The 20661-nt window shown below is 41.0% G+C and overlaps 1 protein-coding gene across 2 annotated transcripts in view; it reads left to right on the forward strand.

Moving 5' to 3' along the window:
• Positions 1 to 20661, forward strand: part of tldc2 (TBC/LysM-associated domain containing 2) — a 114095-nt gene that overhangs the window by 3840 nt on the left and 89594 nt on the right. For both annotated transcript variants that reach the window (XM_031894700.1, XM_031894701.1), the window contains one exon: positions 2935 to 3028. In XM_031894700.1, coding sequence (XP_031750560.1) covers positions 2990 to 3028 — 39 coding nt within the window. In that variant the 5' untranslated portion in view covers positions 2935 to 2989. Of the gene's footprint in view, positions 1 to 2934; positions 3029 to 20661 lie in introns of those variants that run through there.

Raw genomic sequence — 20661 nt, forward strand, 5'->3', positions numbered from 1 at the left:
TTAATAACAACATTTTAAATAGTAGAGTGATTTATTTGCTATGTAAAAAGTGCAATTTAGAAATAAAAAATACCCCATAAAAATCATGACAGAATCCCTATAAGCCAAACATTGTAGCAGTCACCTTTACCCCTGGGCCTCAAACATCTACTGGGTCCATGGTTGCACCCTAGGGTATATAATAATTTCTGTTACGGCAGGGGAAAAAATACCTTTTCGTCATTGCTTTATGGCAATATATTTCTGGGTATGACTGCAACTTTTTCACAAAACAGTGGTCCTTCCTTGCTTTATGGCAGGGTGAAATACACAATTCACTCTTGGCTAAACAGATCATTTACATTTTCTGCAAAGAGGTCTTTATCTTCATTAGCTTCATATAGATTGTAAGCTCTACGGGGCAGGGACCTCCATCCTCTTGTGTCTTTGACTCTTAACTTATTGCAACTGTATCTTGTATTTATTGTTATACTTTGTATGTATGCATGTATATCTTTATTTATAAAGCGCTACTTATGTACGCAGCGCTGTACAGTAGAATACATTAATACAAACAGGGGGTTATTAAGATTATAATAGATAAATACACAGTATAACAATAAAGACAAATATATAAAAGATACAGTTGCAATAAGTCAAAAACACAAGAGGATGGAGGTATGTACTTTGTATTTATCTATTATTATCTTAATAACCCCCTGTTTGTATTAATGTATTCTACTGTACAGCTCTGCGTACATAAGTAGCACTTTATAAATAAAGATATACATATATACATAGATAAAAAAAAAGCTTAGCTAAAGCACAGCAAATGGAACTACTAAGATACATAATAAAATAAACATTAATTACTAATCATTAATTGTTATTATGATGACATCATATGATGATTGTATGAATCTCTTGGATAACTGGTAATACAATACAATATTTGTATCAATATTCTGATTACAAGAAAGTGAAACTCTGAGTAAGTACATTTAATCTGCAGTACCAAAAATAAGCCACTAGGAGGCACTGTATCTCTTTTTTTTGGAACTTAACTCAGTGTTTTTCAACCTTTTTTGGGCAAAGGCACACTTGTTTCATGAAAAAAATCACGAGGCACACCACCATTAGAAAATGTTAAAAAATGTAACTCTGTGCCCAGCAGCAGTGCCCCCCTAGTACACTGGTGCCCAGCAGCAGTGCCCCCCTAGTACATTGGTGCCAAGAGCAGTGCCCCCCTAGTACATTGGTGCCCAGCAGCAGTGCCCCCCTAGTACATTGGTGCCAAGAGCAGTGCCCCCCTAGTACATTGGTGCCCAGCAGCAGTGCCCCCCAGTACATTGGTGCCCAGCAGCAGTGCCCCCCAGTACATTGGTGCCCAGCAGCAGTGCCCCCCAGTACATTGGTGCCCAGCAGCAGTGCCCCCCAGTACATTGGTGCCAAGAGCCAGCCCCCCTAGTACATTGGTGCCCAGCAGCAGTGCCCCCCAGTACATTGGTGCCCAGCAGCAGTGCCCCCCAGTACATTGGTGCCCAGCAGCAGTGCCCCCCAGTACATTGGTGCCCAGCAGCAGTGCCCCCCAGTACATTGGTGCCCAGCAGCAGTGCCCCCCTAGTACACTGGTGCCCAGCAGCAGTGCCCCCCTAGTACATTGGTGCCAAGAGCAGTGCCCCCCTAGTACATTGGTGCCCAGCAGCAGTGCCCCCCTAGTACATTGGTGCCAAGAGCAGTGCCCCCCTAGTACATTGGTGCCCAGCAGCAGTGCCCCCCAGTACATTGGTGCCCAGCAGCAGTGCCCCCCAGTACATTGGTGCCCAGCAGCAGTGCCCCCCAGTACATTGGTGCCAAGAGCCAGCCCCCCTAGTACATTGGTGCCCAGCAGCAGTGCCCCCCAGTACATTGGTGCCCAGCAGCAGTGCCCCCCAGTACATTGGTGCCCAGCAGCAGTGCCCCCCAGTACATTGGTGCCCAGCAGCAGTGCCCCCCAGTACATTGGTGCCCAGCAGCAGTGCCCCCCAGTACATTGGTGCCAAGAGCCAGCCCCCCTAGTACATTGGTGCCCAGCAGCAGTGCCCCCCAGTACATTGGTGCCCAGCAGCAGTGCCCCCCAGTACATTGGTGCCAAGAGCCAGCCCCCCTAGTACATTGGTGCCCAGCAGCAGTGCCCCCATAAGTCAGTGTGCCCCGTGGCCCCCCCTAATACATTGGTGCCCAGCAGCATTTTACTTCTGCTCTTCGGCGGCTTCAGCAGCATCTTCCCCTCACGCGCGCCGCCTCTGCACTTCTGCCTACACGCGACCGCACACAGGCCCTTTTATAACGTTGCGCCCCGTGCGTACTGACGTCACCCGTACACACGGGGCGCAACCAATGACAGGGCCCGGATTTTATTAAAGTACTTTGAAACTTTGAAAGTAAAAATTGCGGCCCTGCCTACGGCACACCAGGCAACATCAGTGTGCCGGGGAACAGTGGTTGAAAAACGCTGACTTAACTGATACATAGACAGGATTTCATGTATCGTTGTTCCAACCTTGTTTTTACTTAGGGACAGGGGTTTAAATTGCATATACTTAGTGGCAAATGTACTGGGTTCATGCAGCCACTTGGCAATCTTTTAGGTAAGAAGCGTGGCTAATAGGAGTGTGCGCTTTGGTGTTTCGGGGTGGGGGGTATGTTTGGCTGCTGCATATAAATGTATAAAAACAGAAAAAGTCCAAAAGCCTCACTGGGGCAACCAAAAAACACATATACCAGCATGTAACATATGTGAATTTTGATGTTTAAAAATAAGCCTTTACATTAGAAGAAATTCTCAGAAATAAATACATTTACACTCTCAGTATTGACTTTTTCATTTAAAAAACCCCAAAACCTTATTGCATTGTTTTTTCTTTAAAAAATACACAGCATAAACCACTGACTGATACACACTCTGTTTTGCAGCTGGAAATGCTATCTTACATCCTGTGCTCATCCCCGATCCATAGATGTTGTCACAATGGCAACCACCTTGTTTCCACGGAAACAGGAGTTCTCGGTGGGTACCAAGATAAAGTAGGAGCTGCATTATTGTATTTCTAACATTCTTATCATTAGCACTGCGGATTATTTTATCTAGACTACTGACAACTATGGGATAATGTTAATTTCTACCTATTTAAAGATTACAGGGAAATTGTTCATCATTTTTAAAGCAGTTTGCCTTTCTTTTTTCATAGACATACTGAGCAAAATATGCTTTTCTAATATATTGTGTACATATTTGTACATGGTTGCCATATTGTTTCCCATACACAGTCGTGAATGTGGGTATAGCTTATTATGTGTCTAGGACATTCCTTCTCTGTATATTTGTATTTATACATATGGGTAGGAGGTGCCATAGTGTTTCCCTTAAACAGTACAGTATGGGGGTACAGCTTATTGTGTGCCCAGAACATTCCTTCTCTGTATATTTGTATTTATACATATGGGTAGGAGGTGCCATAGTGTTTCCCTTAAACAGTACAGTATGGAGGTACAGCTTTTTGTGTGCCCAGAACATTCCTTCTCTGTATATTTGTATTTATACATATGGGTAGGAGGTGCCATAGTGTTTCCCTTAGACAGTACAGTATGGGGGTACAGCTTATTGTGTGCCCAGAACATTCCTTCTGTATATTTGTATTTATACATATGGGTAGGGGGTGCCATAGTGTTTCCCTTAGACAGTACAGTATGGGGGTACAGCTTATTGTGTGCCCAGAACATTCCTTCTCTGTATATTTGTATTTATACATATGGGTAGGAGGTCAGTAACTGATGGCTACTGACTGCTAACAGCTTAGAGAGCTGTAAATGAGGAAGTAGTGTTCTGGCCATTATGTTAGACATCCGCTCACTCCAGCCTTTAGGGCTCTGGCACACGGGGGAGATTAGTCGCCCGCGATTTAACTCCCTGTTCGCGGGCGACTAATCTCCCCGAGTTGCCTACCCCTGCCATCCCACCGGCGAACATGTAAGTCGCCGGCAGGATGGCAGACGCGGCGGCGCGATTTCGCGCAAATCGCCGAAAAAGACTCGCGAGTCTTTTTCGGAGATTTCCGGAAATCGCCCCGCCGCGTCTGCCATCCCGCCGGCGACTTACATGTTCGCCGGTGGGATGGCAGGGGTAGGCAACTCGGGGAGATTAGTCGCCCGCGAACAGGGAGTTAATCGCGGGCGACTAATCTTCCCTGTGTGCCAGAGCCCTTATAGATTACATTTTTGCCTAACTAACTATATTGAAAACATTTTTTATTTTACCCAGTTTCAATTTTACACTGAATTGCTCCCTTATCTTGACCTTCAGTCTGGCCCCTAGCCCTAGCTTCTGGGGCCAGTCCCGCAGTCTTGGAACCATTGCTTTGGATAGTACAGTATAAAAGGGCACTATACCCTCATACTGTCTCTCCATATATATAAGTGAGCTGTTAAACTGTCCTCCTAATTACAAATATAACAATATACACAGAAAAAATATTGCGTAATTGTAAATAAACCATTTGTTTTAAGAGTTGACAAGACTGAAACTGTAACAGGAGAGAAACTCAAGCCTACAGGGCTCATCATATTGATTTTAGTATAAGCACTGTAGTAGCTACATTCTCATGTATTATGACCCAACGACCTGGAAGCATAAATATTGTTTATTAAGGGAGCCAAGTGAGTGAAAGCAAGCCAGGAACTCATGCAATGCCTATGTGCCATTTTCCTCTTTAAGCACTTGTAATTGGATAAAGACCTGTCACAAACACTGTCATTTCTACCCTGCCAGAGGTGCCTCGTACCTAACTCAATAAACCAATCCAATTATACCCCTACAGCTAAGAGCTTGGTGTCCGTGAAAGCCATAAGCCTCATTTCTGTTTGAACTGAATCCATTTTGTTAGAATCCACTGAATAGAACAAGTGGTACCCTTATTAGTAGTTTATTACCCATGAGTCCTGGCTGAAAGCCCAGAATGCCTTGTAATTTTTGGAATGCTGCCAGACTGCTTACCAGGCTGGAGCATAATTTAGACTTTATTGAAAAGCTGGGTGTGCCTTGCTTCTCAGGCTAAACTACATAGTTACATAGGGTTGAAAAAAGACCAGAGTCCATCAAGTTCAACCCTTCCAAGTAAACCCAGCACCCACACCCTATACTTACCAATCTATACACTCACATACATAAACTATAAATACAACCACTAATACTAACTGTAGATATTAGTATCACAATAGCCTTGGATATTCTGCTTGTTCAAGAACTCATCCAGGCCCCTATTAGAACTGCTATGGAACTGTAGGTGTAAGTGGTAAAAAACTAATTTTCAGTTTGGGAAGTATGGCTTTACAGTTCGGCCCTTGCGGATTTTTCAAGAGTCTTTGATATTTATTCAAGTAGTTTGGGGTCGAGCAGAGGAGCAATAGGGTTAATTGGGTGTGCACTCTTGGTGGTGGTGATTTGGGGGAATGGCCAAAAATCTCCCCAAAAGAGGGAGAAGAAAAGTTATTGTCTTTGAACTTGGGCTAATCCTTTATGCTTCACAAATTATATCTAGGGGACAATTACAACAATGTTTTTATATATTTGTAAGCTAAAAGGAACCTGATAAATGCTGGGTGACAAAACACCGCCACTTTAAAGGGAAACTATACCCCTGAACATTACAGGTCTTTATAAATAGTATCCCTAATATAAAACACTGTTTCATACAAAATAATGGTATGTGGCATTAGTTCCATTTTACAACCATGCCATTTTGAGACTATGAGACTCTATGCTTACTACACTCAAACCAAGAGTAAACATACTTGCTAGTTTAGTTTAGCCAATGAATGGACAGAGGTGTGGCTTTTAATGTCATAGTTCTTTCAGTTACATTTAAAGCAAAACTATGCCCCAAAATAATGTAGGTCTCTATAAAAAATAACAATCTCATAACTAAAACCCTGCTTCATCTATATAAACAATTTTCATATAAATATACTATTTTAGTAGTATGTGCCGCTGGGTAATCCTAAATAGAAAATTGCCATTTTAAGAATTAAGGGCCGCCCCCTGGGATCATAGGAGTCACAGTGCACACAAACAAGCCAAGGCACACATACATGCTAGGCCCCATCAGCCAATGAATGGACAATATTCCACCTTTTACTCCCACACTACTTCCTGTTACAGTTAGAGCTGCATCACTTCCTGTCAGCTGATCTCTGAGGGAGCTCACAGCCCATCACTAAATGGCGGCTCAAGGGAAAGGATGTAAAAGGGCAATATTTACTGATTTATATATATTCCAGTTTGGTGAGATTCTTTAATAGGCCACTTAACATAATATTAACTAACTGTTGGTTACGTATTCATTCTGGGGGAATAGTTTCCCTTTAACAGGATTAACTGTTTATTTCTTGTACAAGTGAGCACGCAAAACATTACAAAATGGCTGCTTAGGTTGAAGATGTAAAAGGGCAATATTTACTGATATGTGTATGTCAATTTGATTGCCTAAATTGTTTTAATTGAATATATAAAATAGAAAAGGTAGAATGTATCAGCATGTGTGGAAGCTGCTGGCTGAGCATTCTGGGAGATGTAGCTCAGCAATGACATCTAATCTTCTGAAAATACCCCTTTACTGACAGACGTTTATATAGCATTTATCATGTATGCAGGGCATTTAATTCTGCTTGTGGCTTCTACTGAAAAAACCAAATGACATATCAGTAATCACCAGCATTTTCCAAATTCCGTAATGCAGGAAGTTTCCTCCTTTCCTTTTATAAAAGCCAGAGCATTGGGGAGGATAAAGCCTGAAGAAAAACACTCCGTTTCCTGCAAAATAGATTATACGCATGGCAGTCACACCATGGAGTGATAATTACATGTGTCACAGGCAGGGCTGCTGGAGATTAGCCGGGGCCAGGGAAAATAAAAGATGGCACATACTTAAAGGGAAAGTCACAATTTGCACAAAAGAAGGGTCTTTTTCTGTTTTAGTATACAGGTATGGGACCTGTTATCCAGAATGCTCGGGACCTGGGGTTTCCATAACTTAAGTCTGCTAAAAATCTATTAAATATTGAATAATCCCAATAGGTTTGTTTTGCCTTTAATAAGGATTAATTATATCTTAGTTGGGATCAAGTACAGGTACTGTTTTATTATTACAGAGAAAAGGGAATCATTTAACCATTAAATAAACCCAATAGGGCTGTTCTGCCCCCAATAAGGGGTAATTATATCTTAGTTGGGATCAAGTACAGGTACTGTTTTATTATTACAGAGAAAAGGGAATCATTTAACCATGAAATAAACCCAATAGGGCTGTTCTGCCCCCAATAAGGGGTAATTATATCTTAGTTGGGATCAAGTACAGGTACTGTTTTATTATTACAGAGAAAAGGGAATCATTTAACCATTAAATAAACCCAATAGGGCTGTTCTGCCCCCAATAAGGGGTAATTATATCTTAGTTGGGATCAAGTACAGGTACTGTTTTATTATTACAGAGAAAAGGGAATCATTTAACCATTAAATAAACCCAATAGGGCTGTTCTGCCCCCAATAAGGGGCAATTATATCTTAGTTGGGATCAAGTACAGGTACTGTTTTATTATTACAGAGAAAAGGGAATCCTTTAACCATTAAATAAACCCAATAGGATTGTTCTGCCCCAATAAGGGGTAATTATATCTTAGTTGGGATCAAGTACAGGCACTGTTTTATTATTACAGAGAAAAGGGAATCATTTAACCATTAAATAATCCCAATAGGACTGTTCTGCCCCAATCAAATCAAACCAAATTATTTTTCATAAAAATTATTTATTTACATTTATTAGTGTTTTAAATATGGCATGTTTTATGGGGCGCCCCAAGGAGATGGCATAGGTGACCCACACCCCATTTGAAATTGGAGATGGCCTTTCCGTGATTTGGAACTTTCTGGATAATGGGTTTCCGGATAACGGATCCCATACCTGTATTAATGAGCCGACATAATTAAACACTGATCCATTGGTGGACTGTATTTAAGGTTTTATAGCTGTAGCACACCCGTGAGTGTTGGCTATAAGTACGTATGAGTGTGTGTGCTATTTGAGCTGGGTTAATTTGTGTAGGCCTCAACTTGGCAAACTCTTTGCAACTCCCGGGACCTTGCTGCCCCTTGGGTGAGTGCTTACCTGATTGCTGGTGATCCAACTGGTGAGGAATTGACCAGGAGATTGCTGACAAACCGAACAAACTTCTTTATTTATTCCAAACAGTATTCAGTAACATGATATGCAGACTCAGGTATCTCTCCCCTTTATCCAAACCAGGAGATTCTTTTTCTCCAGATAATCTCCCCTCTTTGGGAATATGCTGTGACCTGAGCTAGCCACTGAATGTACCTGAAATACGGCCAGTAATGCCGGGAGGTAATAACCTCACTAATCTCCTCAGAGGGGCCTAAAACTGCCCAACTAACTAACACTATCTATCCTTTATAGATATAAAATATCTAACTGAATTATCTAAACTGGCTCCTGTAGCTACCTCTTAGAGAGGGGAAGTCCCAGGAAGAAAGACCTCATGGTTTGTGAGTCATCCCCTTTTATATTGCAGAACACCACCACCTAGTGGTTACTGCTGAATCGCAGAGGAAACTCTCTTTTAACCTGGAAAGAATTATAGTACACACACAATTAGGGCCACCCTTAGGTGTCTATATCCCACAAGGCCGCCCACTGCTATGCCTGTCTAAAGGGGAACCCAGTCTAAGGGGCCCAAATCTTGGGGTCCTTACATAGCCTTTCCCCTTCTAACTGGCTTCAGATTGTTTATCTGTTCAATCTGAACCTGTTTGAGCTAAAGGGAGAGTGAACCTGACTCAGCGACTATTGCAGCGGTGCAGGTGCGGCCCCTCGGTGCTTCCCAAAATTGCTGCTTCAGGGAACATGGACAGCTCCTCACAGCTGTTCGGTGTCCTCAATAGCAGCTGTGTTAAAAATGCAACTCCAAGCGAATCCCTATCTAAGCTTCATGATAAAGTCCAGATACATTTTTCCCCAGAGGATGACAGTGCCTCCCCCACTCACCCCATAAGCTGCCAGCTGAGTGTTCTAGTTAAATACACTGCTGGAACTAAGTACTCCCTGTCCCGTCCCCTGCATGTTTCCAGCAGAAATGTCTGAGATAAAGGGGTTGTAAGCACAAAAACAGAAAATGTGCCTAAAGAAAATATATTCTAATTTGAAAGTTAACTCTAGATCCCCAACCAGTGGCTCAGGGCAACATGCTGCTCCCCAGCCCCTTGGGTGTTGCTCTCAGTGCCCCCAAACCAGGGAGTTATTTTTGAATTCCTGACTTGGGGGCAAGTTTTGGTTGAATAAAAACAAGATTTCCTACCAAATAAAGCCCCTGTAAGCTGATAGGGTGCATAGAGGCCCCTAATAGCCAATCACAGCCCTTTTTTGGCTCCTCCATGAACTTTTATGGTGCTTGTGTTGCTCCCCAAGTCTTTTTCCATTTGACTGTGGCTCACGAGTAAGAAAGTTTGGGGATCCCTGGTCTAGAAAGTCTTACTGGCTGAAGGAGAGCTGGCTTCTGCTACTTCAGTTGCAATAGTCAGAACCAGCAGTGAATCCAGACACTAGCAGATGGACAAATAGATATTGTTTTTAATAGCAACGTTATAACCAGTGAAAATTTGTAGTGTACTTTGCTTATAATTCTATTTTCTTCCATTAGGTAACCTAGTTCAGGCAACGGATTGCACTACAACACTATGATAGATAGGGGGCAGGACATAAATGACCAAGGGGTGTGTTTACTAAGATTAGAGATAAATATCTTCAGTGATGTTGCAACCAATCAGCAATAAGATTTGAACACCTACAAGTTAGAAATCGAAGCATAGACCTAATTGGTTACTACAGGCAATATCACCGGTGATATTTATCTCCATTCTTAGTAAACATACCCCTTAGTTTAAGCAGTGGACTAGGACATTCAGTTGGGCAGTCTATAGGGGAGAGTGGTGCGGGAGGACTCAATTTGATGGACTCAAGCATGATTGTGATAGCAGCGTAAAGTGCGAGAAACTCTCATCCTCTAGGCCAGGGATCCACAATCTTTTTAACTTGTGAGCCACACTCAGATTGAAAAGTGTTGGTGAGCCAAATGAGCATGAAAAAAGTTCTTTGGGGATGGCAAATAAGGACTAAGATATGGCTATTGGGTAGCCCCATGGGGACTGCTGGCCTGCAGGAGGCTCTGCTTGGGGTAAAATGGTGTCTCTGGGCTTCCAAAACTTGTCTCCAAGCCAAAAATGTGAAAATGGCACCTACTTTGAGGCCACTGGGAGCAACATCAAAGAGGGTGGTGAGCAACATGTTACCCCCGAGCCACTGGTTGGAGATCACTGCTGTAGGGACAGTGTCGGACTGAGATGGGAGGGACCCACCAGAGAACCCTGGTCCCACTCTTAAAACTTTAACTCCTCTCCTCCTTCAAACTCTTTATTATCCTAGTCTCTTTACTCTACATACTATACTCTATTCTTCCATTTATAAAGCTTCCTTGTTCCCATACAAAAATAGGGAATGACCATGTTATTGGCTAAATAGATAGAAGCAACTGACCCCTGGACCCCTGGGCCCACCGGGAGTTTTCCTGGTATCCTGGTGGGCCAGTCCAAAACTGTCTAGGGATAAAGTCCCATTATAAGCTGCAATCAGCTTCTAGTCCTGCCCAATACTTGTGTTTAAGGCAACTATACCCTTGCCAATGTAAGTTGCCATTAAAGTGTTCTAGTCCAGCCCACTGCTTCAGCCCCTCCCCCTGTAAGATTTGAAAGATTAAAATGCTCTTGTCTGACCTACAGTTTGAATGAAAGACTCTGCCCTGTTGGTTTAGCCAACAATTGAAATAACGGACACTGTACCCCTGTATACTGCTATTGGAGAGTTCTAGACTAGCCCACCTACTGTGTTAAATGCTCCGTGTCCCTTCTCCAGTGAACTACCAACAAAGTGTCCTAGTCTGGGTTCTAGGACTGATGGCTGGAAAACTCTATTAAACAACCTAATCTTTCTGCACTGCTTTTGATAAACTGTGGTCAAGGAATTGGCTTGCCTGCCTGGGAATAGGAGGATGAAGAGAAAAAAAAGTTGCTCCAAACCACATTGTCTGTATTTTGGAATGGAAGAGAAAGAAGGGAATACAGGAAAGGGGTAAAAGAGCATTGAAAAATGGAAGACGAGAGAAAGAAACGGATAGTGAAAAGGGAAGAGTCAAATACAAGCGGATAGAGTGACATGGAATGGCACAGGAGAAGAATGGGAAGAAATATTTTTGGAGAGTGGTTCTCATGGAGCAACATTAAAGTCATACAGGGAATGCCTTGGTTAACCTTGAATTTTTTGACTCCATACCTCGGGGAATTATTGAGCGATTAGTATTTGTGTCAGGGGATCATGGACTCTCATTTCCCATTATTGCTGAGAAGAAGTAGCAGCTGTGAGGCTTTAGAGGGCAATGTAACGCATTCAGATGTGGGAACAAGATCTGGGAGTTGCCATGCAGAGGAATACTTTCCTAGCCCAGTAGGCAAAGGGATTGCCCTGATTAGATATCTGATGCTGCCACAGAATTGTTTGAAAATTCAGTCAGATCAGATGTACCGGATCAACAGTTCACTTCTAATGAATGGACACATGGGCTGGTTCACATACAAGTCTATGTTCTTGAATTTAAGATGTTATCTGGTTGCTAGCATCAGTTATCACGGCAACCAGAAAGCACTCTGTCTCTATCCTATTGGTCATTGTTCATTCAGGCTACTCCCAGGTCCCAAAGATCAATGTACCAAGCAAGCAGAAGGCAGTATCCCATCTCCCTGGCTCTGATGGTAGCTCCGGGGTTACCACAGACTGTTGCAATAATAATCATAAAATATCCAAATATTCCGAGCTCTTCTCGAAGGAAGACAGAGCATTCCGAGCTGTGATTGGTGAAGAAATAAACTCTGCCCGTGACTACAGGACAAATAAGCATTCTGAGCTGCCACTGATGAAGAAAAATGAAAAATGATCATTATTGGTGTAGTTTTAACAATTCTGTTAATTTGCAGTTTTGATAAAGTCTTCACTGCAGGCGGTTTAGTGAGAAAGTGCACTTGGACTTTGGTACCAGAGCTAATGGTTCAATGATTGTTGCAACACAGACTACATAGCCCAAACCCATGAATGGCAAAGTAAGGGATCGCTATGAATAGGAGCTCAGAGTTACCAAGGCTACAGTATAAAGCATTATTCATTCCCTTCTCTGCTGCTCTGGCTCTTGTGAAAGCCTGAAACTACTTGGCTCCCTGCTTCCCATCTTAATGTAAAAGCTAAAAGTAAGGTTTTACCCCATAAACCACTGTCGTATGGCTATGGGCAAACTTAGGGACTGTTCCTGCAGGATAGTGCTAGTACAGGGGAATCCCTATGCTGCCATAGTTTTATGGTATCTCTCTGTACAGACTATGAGCAAACTTAGGGGACTGTTCCTGCTGAATTGTGCTTAGTACAGGGGAATCCCTATGCTGCCATAGTTTTATGGTATCTCTCTGTACAGACTATGAGCAAACTTAGGGGGCTGTTCCTGCTGAATTGTGCTTAGTACAGGGGAATCCCTATGCTGCCATAGTTTTATGGTATCACTCTGTACAGGCTATGAGCAAACTTAGGGGGCTGTTCCTGCTGAATTGTGCTTAGTACAGGGGAATCCCTATGTGCCATAGTTTTATGGTATCACTCTGTACAGGCTATGAGCAAACTTAGGGGGCTGTTCCTGCTGAATTGTGCTTAGTACAGGGGAATCCCTATGTGCCATAGTTTTATGGTATCTCTCTGTACAGGCTATGAGCAAACTTAGGGGGCTGTTCCTGCTGAATTGTGCTTAGTACAGGGGAATCCCTATGCTGCCATAGTTTTATGGTATCTCTCTGTACAGGCTATGGGCAAACTTAGGGGGCTGTTCCTGCTGAATTGTGCTTAGTACAGGGGAATCCCTATGTGCCATAGTTTTATGGTATCTCTCTGTACAGGCTATGAGCAAACTTAGGGGGCTGTTCTTGAACATAACTTCATAATACACAGAGAAGACATGTTAACAGTTGGTAAGGTTGAACAAACCCCTATTATAACTTCAAATAAATTCCTACGTTTATTCTAAATCAAATGAAATAAAACAAGAGGCAGGAGACAGAAAATGTTGTTCCAACAGTTTAATTTAAGGAAAGTGAGCGCAAAGTGACGTAGCTACACAGTTATACAAGGACACAAACATGATAAAAAAAGTGAATGAATGACTGAAATTTCGAAGAAAGCATTTTTACAAAAAATGATAAAAATGCATAAATAACAAATACCTTACCCCCCCCCCCCCTTTGCCACAAACTCTGCTCACAAGTCCATGCAAAGGGGCAACCGTAAACCCTTCATTTACTGTAAATTTAAATTCTCGCACGTCTCTAAGGAAACTGTGTTATAAATTCTATATATATTACCCTTCAACTCTTAAACACAAGCAAAAAGGACTTTAATCTGAGCGGTTTCTCTGCTTGTCCCGCTGTTACATTACTTACACCGCCCTTTGTAGAAATACATTTTAGTTATTTACAAATGCTCGCGAGGAGTCGCTCTTACAAATCGTTAAAAATCATCGGTAGAAAGGATCGGAATTCTAAAAACGGGGACGTTGCTTAAAAAATGTTAAACGTCGATGAAAATGGTTTCAATTTTTTGAGACAAAAATAAAAAGCTAAAAATCAAAGGAACTATATAAAAAAAAAAAACCCAAGTATTTACATTAGAAATATGAAATTCATAACCCTATTTTAAGGAGAAGTAACTCATGCAAAAGTTCTACTAGAAGTAAAAATAAATAAAATCTAAAAAAAAAACCATCTAAAAAAAAACCATCTAAAAAGTTTTATTCTTTTTTTTTTCTTAAAAATTGCACTTTTCAAAGCTGCCAAATGGGAGGCTGGTTTAAATGGTCAGAAAGAAGGATTTTTTTTCAAAGAAATTCAGATAAGATACAGTGTTTCTGATATATTTATATTCATTTTTTTCAGTTTATCCTTTTTCTAGTACAGGTATAGGACCCGTTATCCAGAATGCTCGCGGGTATTCCGGATAAGGGCTCTTTCCGTAATATGGATCTCCATACCTTAAGTCTACTAAAGAATCAATAAAAGATTAATTAAACCCTATGGGACTGTTCTGCCCCCAATAAGGATTATTTATATCTTACTTGGGATCAAGTACAGGTACTGTTTTATTATTACAGAGAAAAGGGAATCATTTAACCATTAAATAAACCCAATAGGACTGTTCTGTCCCCAATAAGGGGTAATTATATCTTAGTTGGGATCAAGTACAGGTACTGTTTTATTATTACAGAGAAAAGGGAATCATTTAACCATGAAATAAACCCAATAGGGCTGTTCTGCCCCCAATAAGGGGTAATTATATCTTAGTTGGGATCAAGTACAGGTACTGTTTTATTATTACAGAGAAAAGGGAATCATGTAACCATTAAATAAACCCAATAGGGCTGTTCTGCCCCCAATAAGGATTATTTATATCTTACTTGGGATCAAGTACAGGTACTGTTTTATTATTACAGAGAAAAGGGAATCATTTAACCATTAAATAAACCCAATAGGGCTGTTCTGCCCCCAATAAGGGGTAATTATATCTTAGTTGGGATCAAGTACAGGTACTGTTTTATTATTACAGAGAAAAGGGAATCATTTAACCATTAAATAAACCCAATAGGAGTGTTCTGCCCCAATAAGGGGTAATTATATCTTAGTTGGGATCAAGTACAGGTACTGTTTTATTATTACAGAGAAAAGGGAATCATTTAACCATGAAATAAACCCAATAGGGCTGTTCTGCCCCAATAAGGGGTAATTATATCTTAGTTGGGATCAAGTACAGGTACTGTTTTATTATTACAGAGAAAAGGGAATCATTTAACCATTAAATAAACCCAATAGGGCTGTTCTGCCCCCAATAAGGGGTAATTATATCTTAGTTGGGATCAAGTACAGGTACTGTTTTATTATTACAGAGAAAAGGGAATCATTTAACCATGAAATAAACCCAATAGGGCTGTTCTGCCCCAATAAGGGGTAATTATATCTTAGTTGGGATCAAGTACAGGTACTGTTTTATTATTACAGAGAAAAGGGAATCATTTAACCATGAAATAAACCCAATAGGGCTGTTCTGCCCCCAATAAGGGGTAATTATATCTTAGTTGGGATCAAGTACAGGTACTGTTTTATTATTACAGAGAAAAGGGAATCATTTAACCATTAAATAAACCCAATAGGAGTGTTCTGCCCCAATAAGGGGTAATTATATCTTAGTTGGGATCAAGTACAGGTACTGTTTTATTATTACAGAGAAAAGGGAATCATTTAACCATGAAATAAACCCAATAGGGCTGTTCTGCCCCAATAAGGGGTAATTATATCTTAGTTGGGATCAAGTACAGGTACTGTTTTATTATTACAGAGAAAAGGGAATCATTTAAATTGGAGTCTATGGGAGACGGGCATTCTGTAATTCGGAGCTTTCTGGATAACGGGTTTCCAGATAAGGGATCCCATACCTGTACTAATGACAAGGTCTGTATTAATTGCTGTAAAAAAGCAACAGGTCCTGTCTTGATTTATGACAAGGATTCAAGATCCATTACCCTTCCCCTGTAGAGCTCATTAATATTAAAGACGCGCCGTCATCCCAAAATATCCCTTTTTTTTTTTTTTTTTAAATATTGCTGTTTCTCTATTAGGCACTAAAACATGGAGTATTTTTGGTCAGTAATTATACGTCATTTTCATAAATTTAACCTTTTCCTTTCTATACTTTTACACATTACCCCAAGGTTGGAATAGTCTGTCAGGATGCCAGGGAATCTCTCTCACTGTATAAAAAATCCCATCAGCCGTCTTATTTCTACCATAGAGCTATGTAATTGCGTTATACCCAATATCTAATGGTGCATACATGTCCTCTGTGTTAGTCACTTTGGTCATTACAGACACACAGTGCATAGATAGGCCAATGGAGAAAACGTTATACGCTATCCAAAATCCCTCTGCCATAAATCAGTACAGACCTGCAGCTTTGTGAGAGAAAATAAGATTTCCTCAAAATGACTATTGGACTAAACTAGCTATAAAAGAGGAAAAGATGAAAAAGCTCAGTGTAAACAAACCCCTGAACAATTAAACATATGAAATGTGAAGCTTAAATGCAATAGAACATAACACAGCACTATTACAGCTAGTGTAATAATAATAGGAGATAATACTAAGTATCTAACAGCAGTTTCTCCTTATATATGAAATGTAAAGGATAATATAAAAAAAATCTTACAATATTTTTACTCCCTAGTGGGGTTTCAAACCCATTATCTTAGATCAATATAGAATTAATATAGGGCAGTGATTCAATAAGCAATTCAACTTATCAAGGTTTTAATGGTTGTTGAGCTAAAGATTGAAGCAGTAGATAGGATTGGCTCCATGGCTGCATTAAGTTACATTATGGAAAGAAAAACAGGATACGTAGATTTGTGATGAAAGTGTGAGACTTGAGGCACCATTAGGTTTTAAAAGCCGGAAAAAAAAAAAATCAATGTAAGCAAGAGTTATATGGATGGCAAAGTTGGCTCTATATTCTGGTGATATTTTGCCTAGTATTTGAAATCTTTGGTATAAATGCCCCTGGGGTAAATATGTCAGAGGCAGTAAAGTAGGGCAGACATCAGAAAATGATATGGGTTTGATAGTCCATAGATCCAATGAAACAAATCCATGAGGAAATGGCAGAGTTTAAATGGTTTTAAAGACCCAATAGTATAATGTAATAGGAACGGAGTGCAGAGTTTGCCAAGGTCCAGTAATCCATGGCAAACAACCAATCCTTTCCTTTCAAACAACTGACCAATAAATACTACTCAATGACCAGCTGCTGTGCAGCAAAATGTGTACCCTATACTACATTTATTGGGGGCATCCATGTTGTGCTGTAAGAAATGCAATATGAATCAGTTTCATGATTTTTTCTAACAAATTATCATTAGAATGGTGTCACTTTAAGAGGTTACTTTACTGTCACGGATCTGCCCCTAAATGTCAAGTACTGCAACCAATCACTCTACAGATGACACTTTTATAGTTTTCTAATAGTGTGGGCTGTAGATGACATAGTAGATTAAAACTGCAGATAGCCAAAATTATATTCTTGGCTATCTTTGACAGGGAATTAATGAAAGCCATAGTCATACTGCATCTCTCAGTCAGTTCGTACAAGAGTAAGTTTGTTTATTAGTAACCCTATCCTTGGTGATCATCAGTGATGGGAATTAATGCTGGAATAGTGAGGAACATGTGGAGACCACTGTTTGGCTTCTTCACCACCAACACATAACATGTTTTAAAAGAGAATTTAAAGTCAGAAACTCTGGCTCATTTCCTATTGGCTGCTGCTCTGCTAAACAGACAGGAATGCCTCTGGCCCTGTAGCAAGTGGGTCAGAGCAGCATCTTGTTGTAACCCAGTTGCAGAGAACCAGCTGTTGTGTTGTAAAACTGCTAAATAAACATGAAAAGCATAATGCGAAAAATTGCAATATAAGTGAGCTTTGTTTCTGGCTTTGGATCCCCAGAGCCGTGAACTATGAAAGGTAAAAATGTCATAGAATTTGTATGGCATATGGCTGATAAAAGTTGTTAAGATATAATGTAGCTTAGCATAATGTAGTGCAGTGTGGTCCAACTTGTTCCATACAGTGGCCTAGTTAGTCATTAAACTACATATAATAAAATGTTTCTTATCCAGAGACATTAGCAGAGTTCTTGTTAAATTTGGGGGCTATGTAGGCGCTATGCACTTATGTAGTATACAAAGGGACTAAAGAATGCATAGTATAGAGTTTGCAGAAAGGAACGGACTTTCCTGTATGATAGGTGGGGGGGAGATAGCAGAGATTGAAAGTGTGCCGTCAGGAATGAGGAGTATTAAAGTGTGGAACGCATGGAAAAAATAAGTGTGCTGCAGTGAAGGAGGAGTGAGCAGAGAAATATCTTGTAGATTGTAAGCTCTTTTGGGCAGGGCCCTCTTCACCTCTTGTATCGGTTATTGGTTGCTTTATATGTTACTCTGTATGTCCAATGTATGAAACCCACTTATTGTACAGTGCTGCGGGATATGTTGGCGCTTTATAAATAAATGTTAATAATAATAACTGAAGGCTAGACAGAGTGTTTGCTGTAATAAAGAAATAGTGTTGAGAGGCTGAATGTGCTGTAGTGTTGGGTAGAGACTACACAGAGGCAGAGATGCTGCAGTGAATGAACAGGAGTACAGAGAGGATGAATGTGCTTGTAGTGAAGCAAAAGTGTATAAAGAGGCAAAGAGTGCTGTAGTCAATAGTGATGGAAAGCAGTGAGGCTGTATTTTGTATCATGAGGGAGCAGGAAATGCATGTTGTAGTGTAGGAAAAGAGCAAGTAGAGAGGCTAAACATTGTGAGGAAACAGAGAGGATGAGCATGGTGTGTAGGAAGAGCGAGAGTGGAGTGCCGAGTGTGCTGTAGTATAAGAGAGTAGAGTGCAGACAGCCTAAGGCTAGTAGAGTGCAGACAGCCTAAGGCTAGTAGAGTGCAGACAGCCTAAGGCCAATAGAACATGTACCTTTCCCTGTAATGTGTACTTTAGATGAATGGCAACTGCTTGAGACAGATGGTTTTTGGCTTAAAATGCACATTTTGGCCAAAAAACACCTGGGTTTTTGGGCAGTTTTCATTCATTTAAATGATAGGTGCTACAGACCAGCTGAAATACAGTGGTGGGGGTAAAACTTCATGTGCCATTGTCCTTAAAAATGGTGACCTTTATAAAGTATAGAAGGGATAAGTGTTGTACTAAAGGAGAAGATGTATGAAGGCTGAGTGTGCTGTAGGAAACTTGAAAGATTGTATGTTTTGAGAAACTGTACAAAGTCTGTAATCAGGGTGCTGCACTAGAAGGAAAAATGCCACAAAAAATATTACAGAAGCGGAGAGTGCTGTGCTAAAGAGAAATGTGCATAGAGACTGAAGTAGTGATTGTAAATACTTATGTGGGATAATAGTATGAATGGTTTGGGGCATTTTGAAAATTTTAGTTGCAAAAAATGGTGTGCGTCATGAAGCTCAATATCATACCCCATTGCAGCCAATGTGATTCTTCTGAAATTGCCAGTACATGTAATATTCATGTGATTTTTGTATGAAAATCAACTGTAATGGCATTCTTATAGATTCATGCATTAAGCAATTTCAGGCTTTAGTGGAGACGGAGAGAGCAAGAGGCTAAGACTGCTCTAGTGGAGTCACAGAGGGTACACAGACGCCAAGAGTGCAGTTGGTAAACTGGAGAGGGTTAGGGTTGCCGCCTTTTTTTCCTATTAATACTGGCCTTTAGAGTGGGGAAGTCATTTTGGGGGCAGGGAAATGGGCATGCTAAGCAGTGGAATAGATGGATGGAGTGGGGAAGTGGGCATGAAAATGGGCAGAGCATTATAAAAGGCTGTGATCTGCCTCATAACAGAATGAACGAAGGGGAGGATTATAGGTAGGGTTGCTGCCCGTACAAATTTACCGGCAGATATATTGCACCGGCACCGGCCCTAGCTGGAGATTGGCTGACTAGGCTGGTCGAATACTGGCTGGGTGGCAACCATAGAGAGTGCTGAGTGTGCCATAACAGAAATGTAGAAAAGCTGACATATATTGAACATGCAGATGTGCAGAGAGACCAAGTGTAATGTTATGAAGCAAAAGAGGCTGAAAAGGTGGACAATGTAGTAGAGAAGGAAATTGGGTAGAGAGAGGTTAAGTGACAGAAGTGCAAGAGGTGAGTGTGTAGAGAGGCTAAGTGTAATGTAGCGTATGAGGATAGAGTACAAAGAGACTAATGGGGTAATTTACATTTCCCTGAGGTGCAAGTACTAGCAGCCACTCTGCAAAAGCAGAACACAGTGTGAAAAAAAAAATGGCCCAATGTGGCATTTTTAAACTTTTTTCCACCATGTTCTGCAATGAAAATGTTGCCTTATTTGTGATGTAGTGAACAGGGAGTATATAAAGGCCAAGTGTGACGTAGCTGAATGCATGAGAGTGAAAAGAGGCTGATGGCTATTTTGCTGAAGGGAATACTCAATGCCTGACAGTGGACTGTGCTGTAGAGAAGGAATAATGGCCAGACAGAGGCTAAGAGTGCTCCAGTGGAACAGAAGAGGATAGAGGTGAAGGCACATAGTACACATGTGCCACAGTTAATTAGAGTATAAACAGAAGCATAGTGCATTGTAGTGAGTTTGGACAGAGAAGTTTGAAAGTTAAAAAGATGAGTGCGCAGTTTTCAAGTGTGTTTAAAAGTAAAGGAATGTGTTTGGAAAGGCTGTGTTTCTGGTGGTAGAACAGGAGGTAGCCCAGAGGCCATGTATTTAGGTGACAGTCCATAGACTCCATAAACTCTAGTGAAGAAGGAGGGTGTTCTCTTAATCTGTGATACTTACAGAAGAACTAAAGAGTAAAGCACTAGAGGGGGTGCCAATATATGTCCCCCCAGT

Source organism: Xenopus tropicalis, chromosome 10 (assembly GCF_000004195.4).
Source record: "Xenopus tropicalis strain Nigerian chromosome 10, UCB_Xtro_10.0, whole genome shotgun sequence".
In the NCBI taxonomy this organism is placed as follows: Eukaryota; Metazoa; Chordata; class Amphibia; order Anura; family Pipidae; genus Xenopus; species Xenopus tropicalis.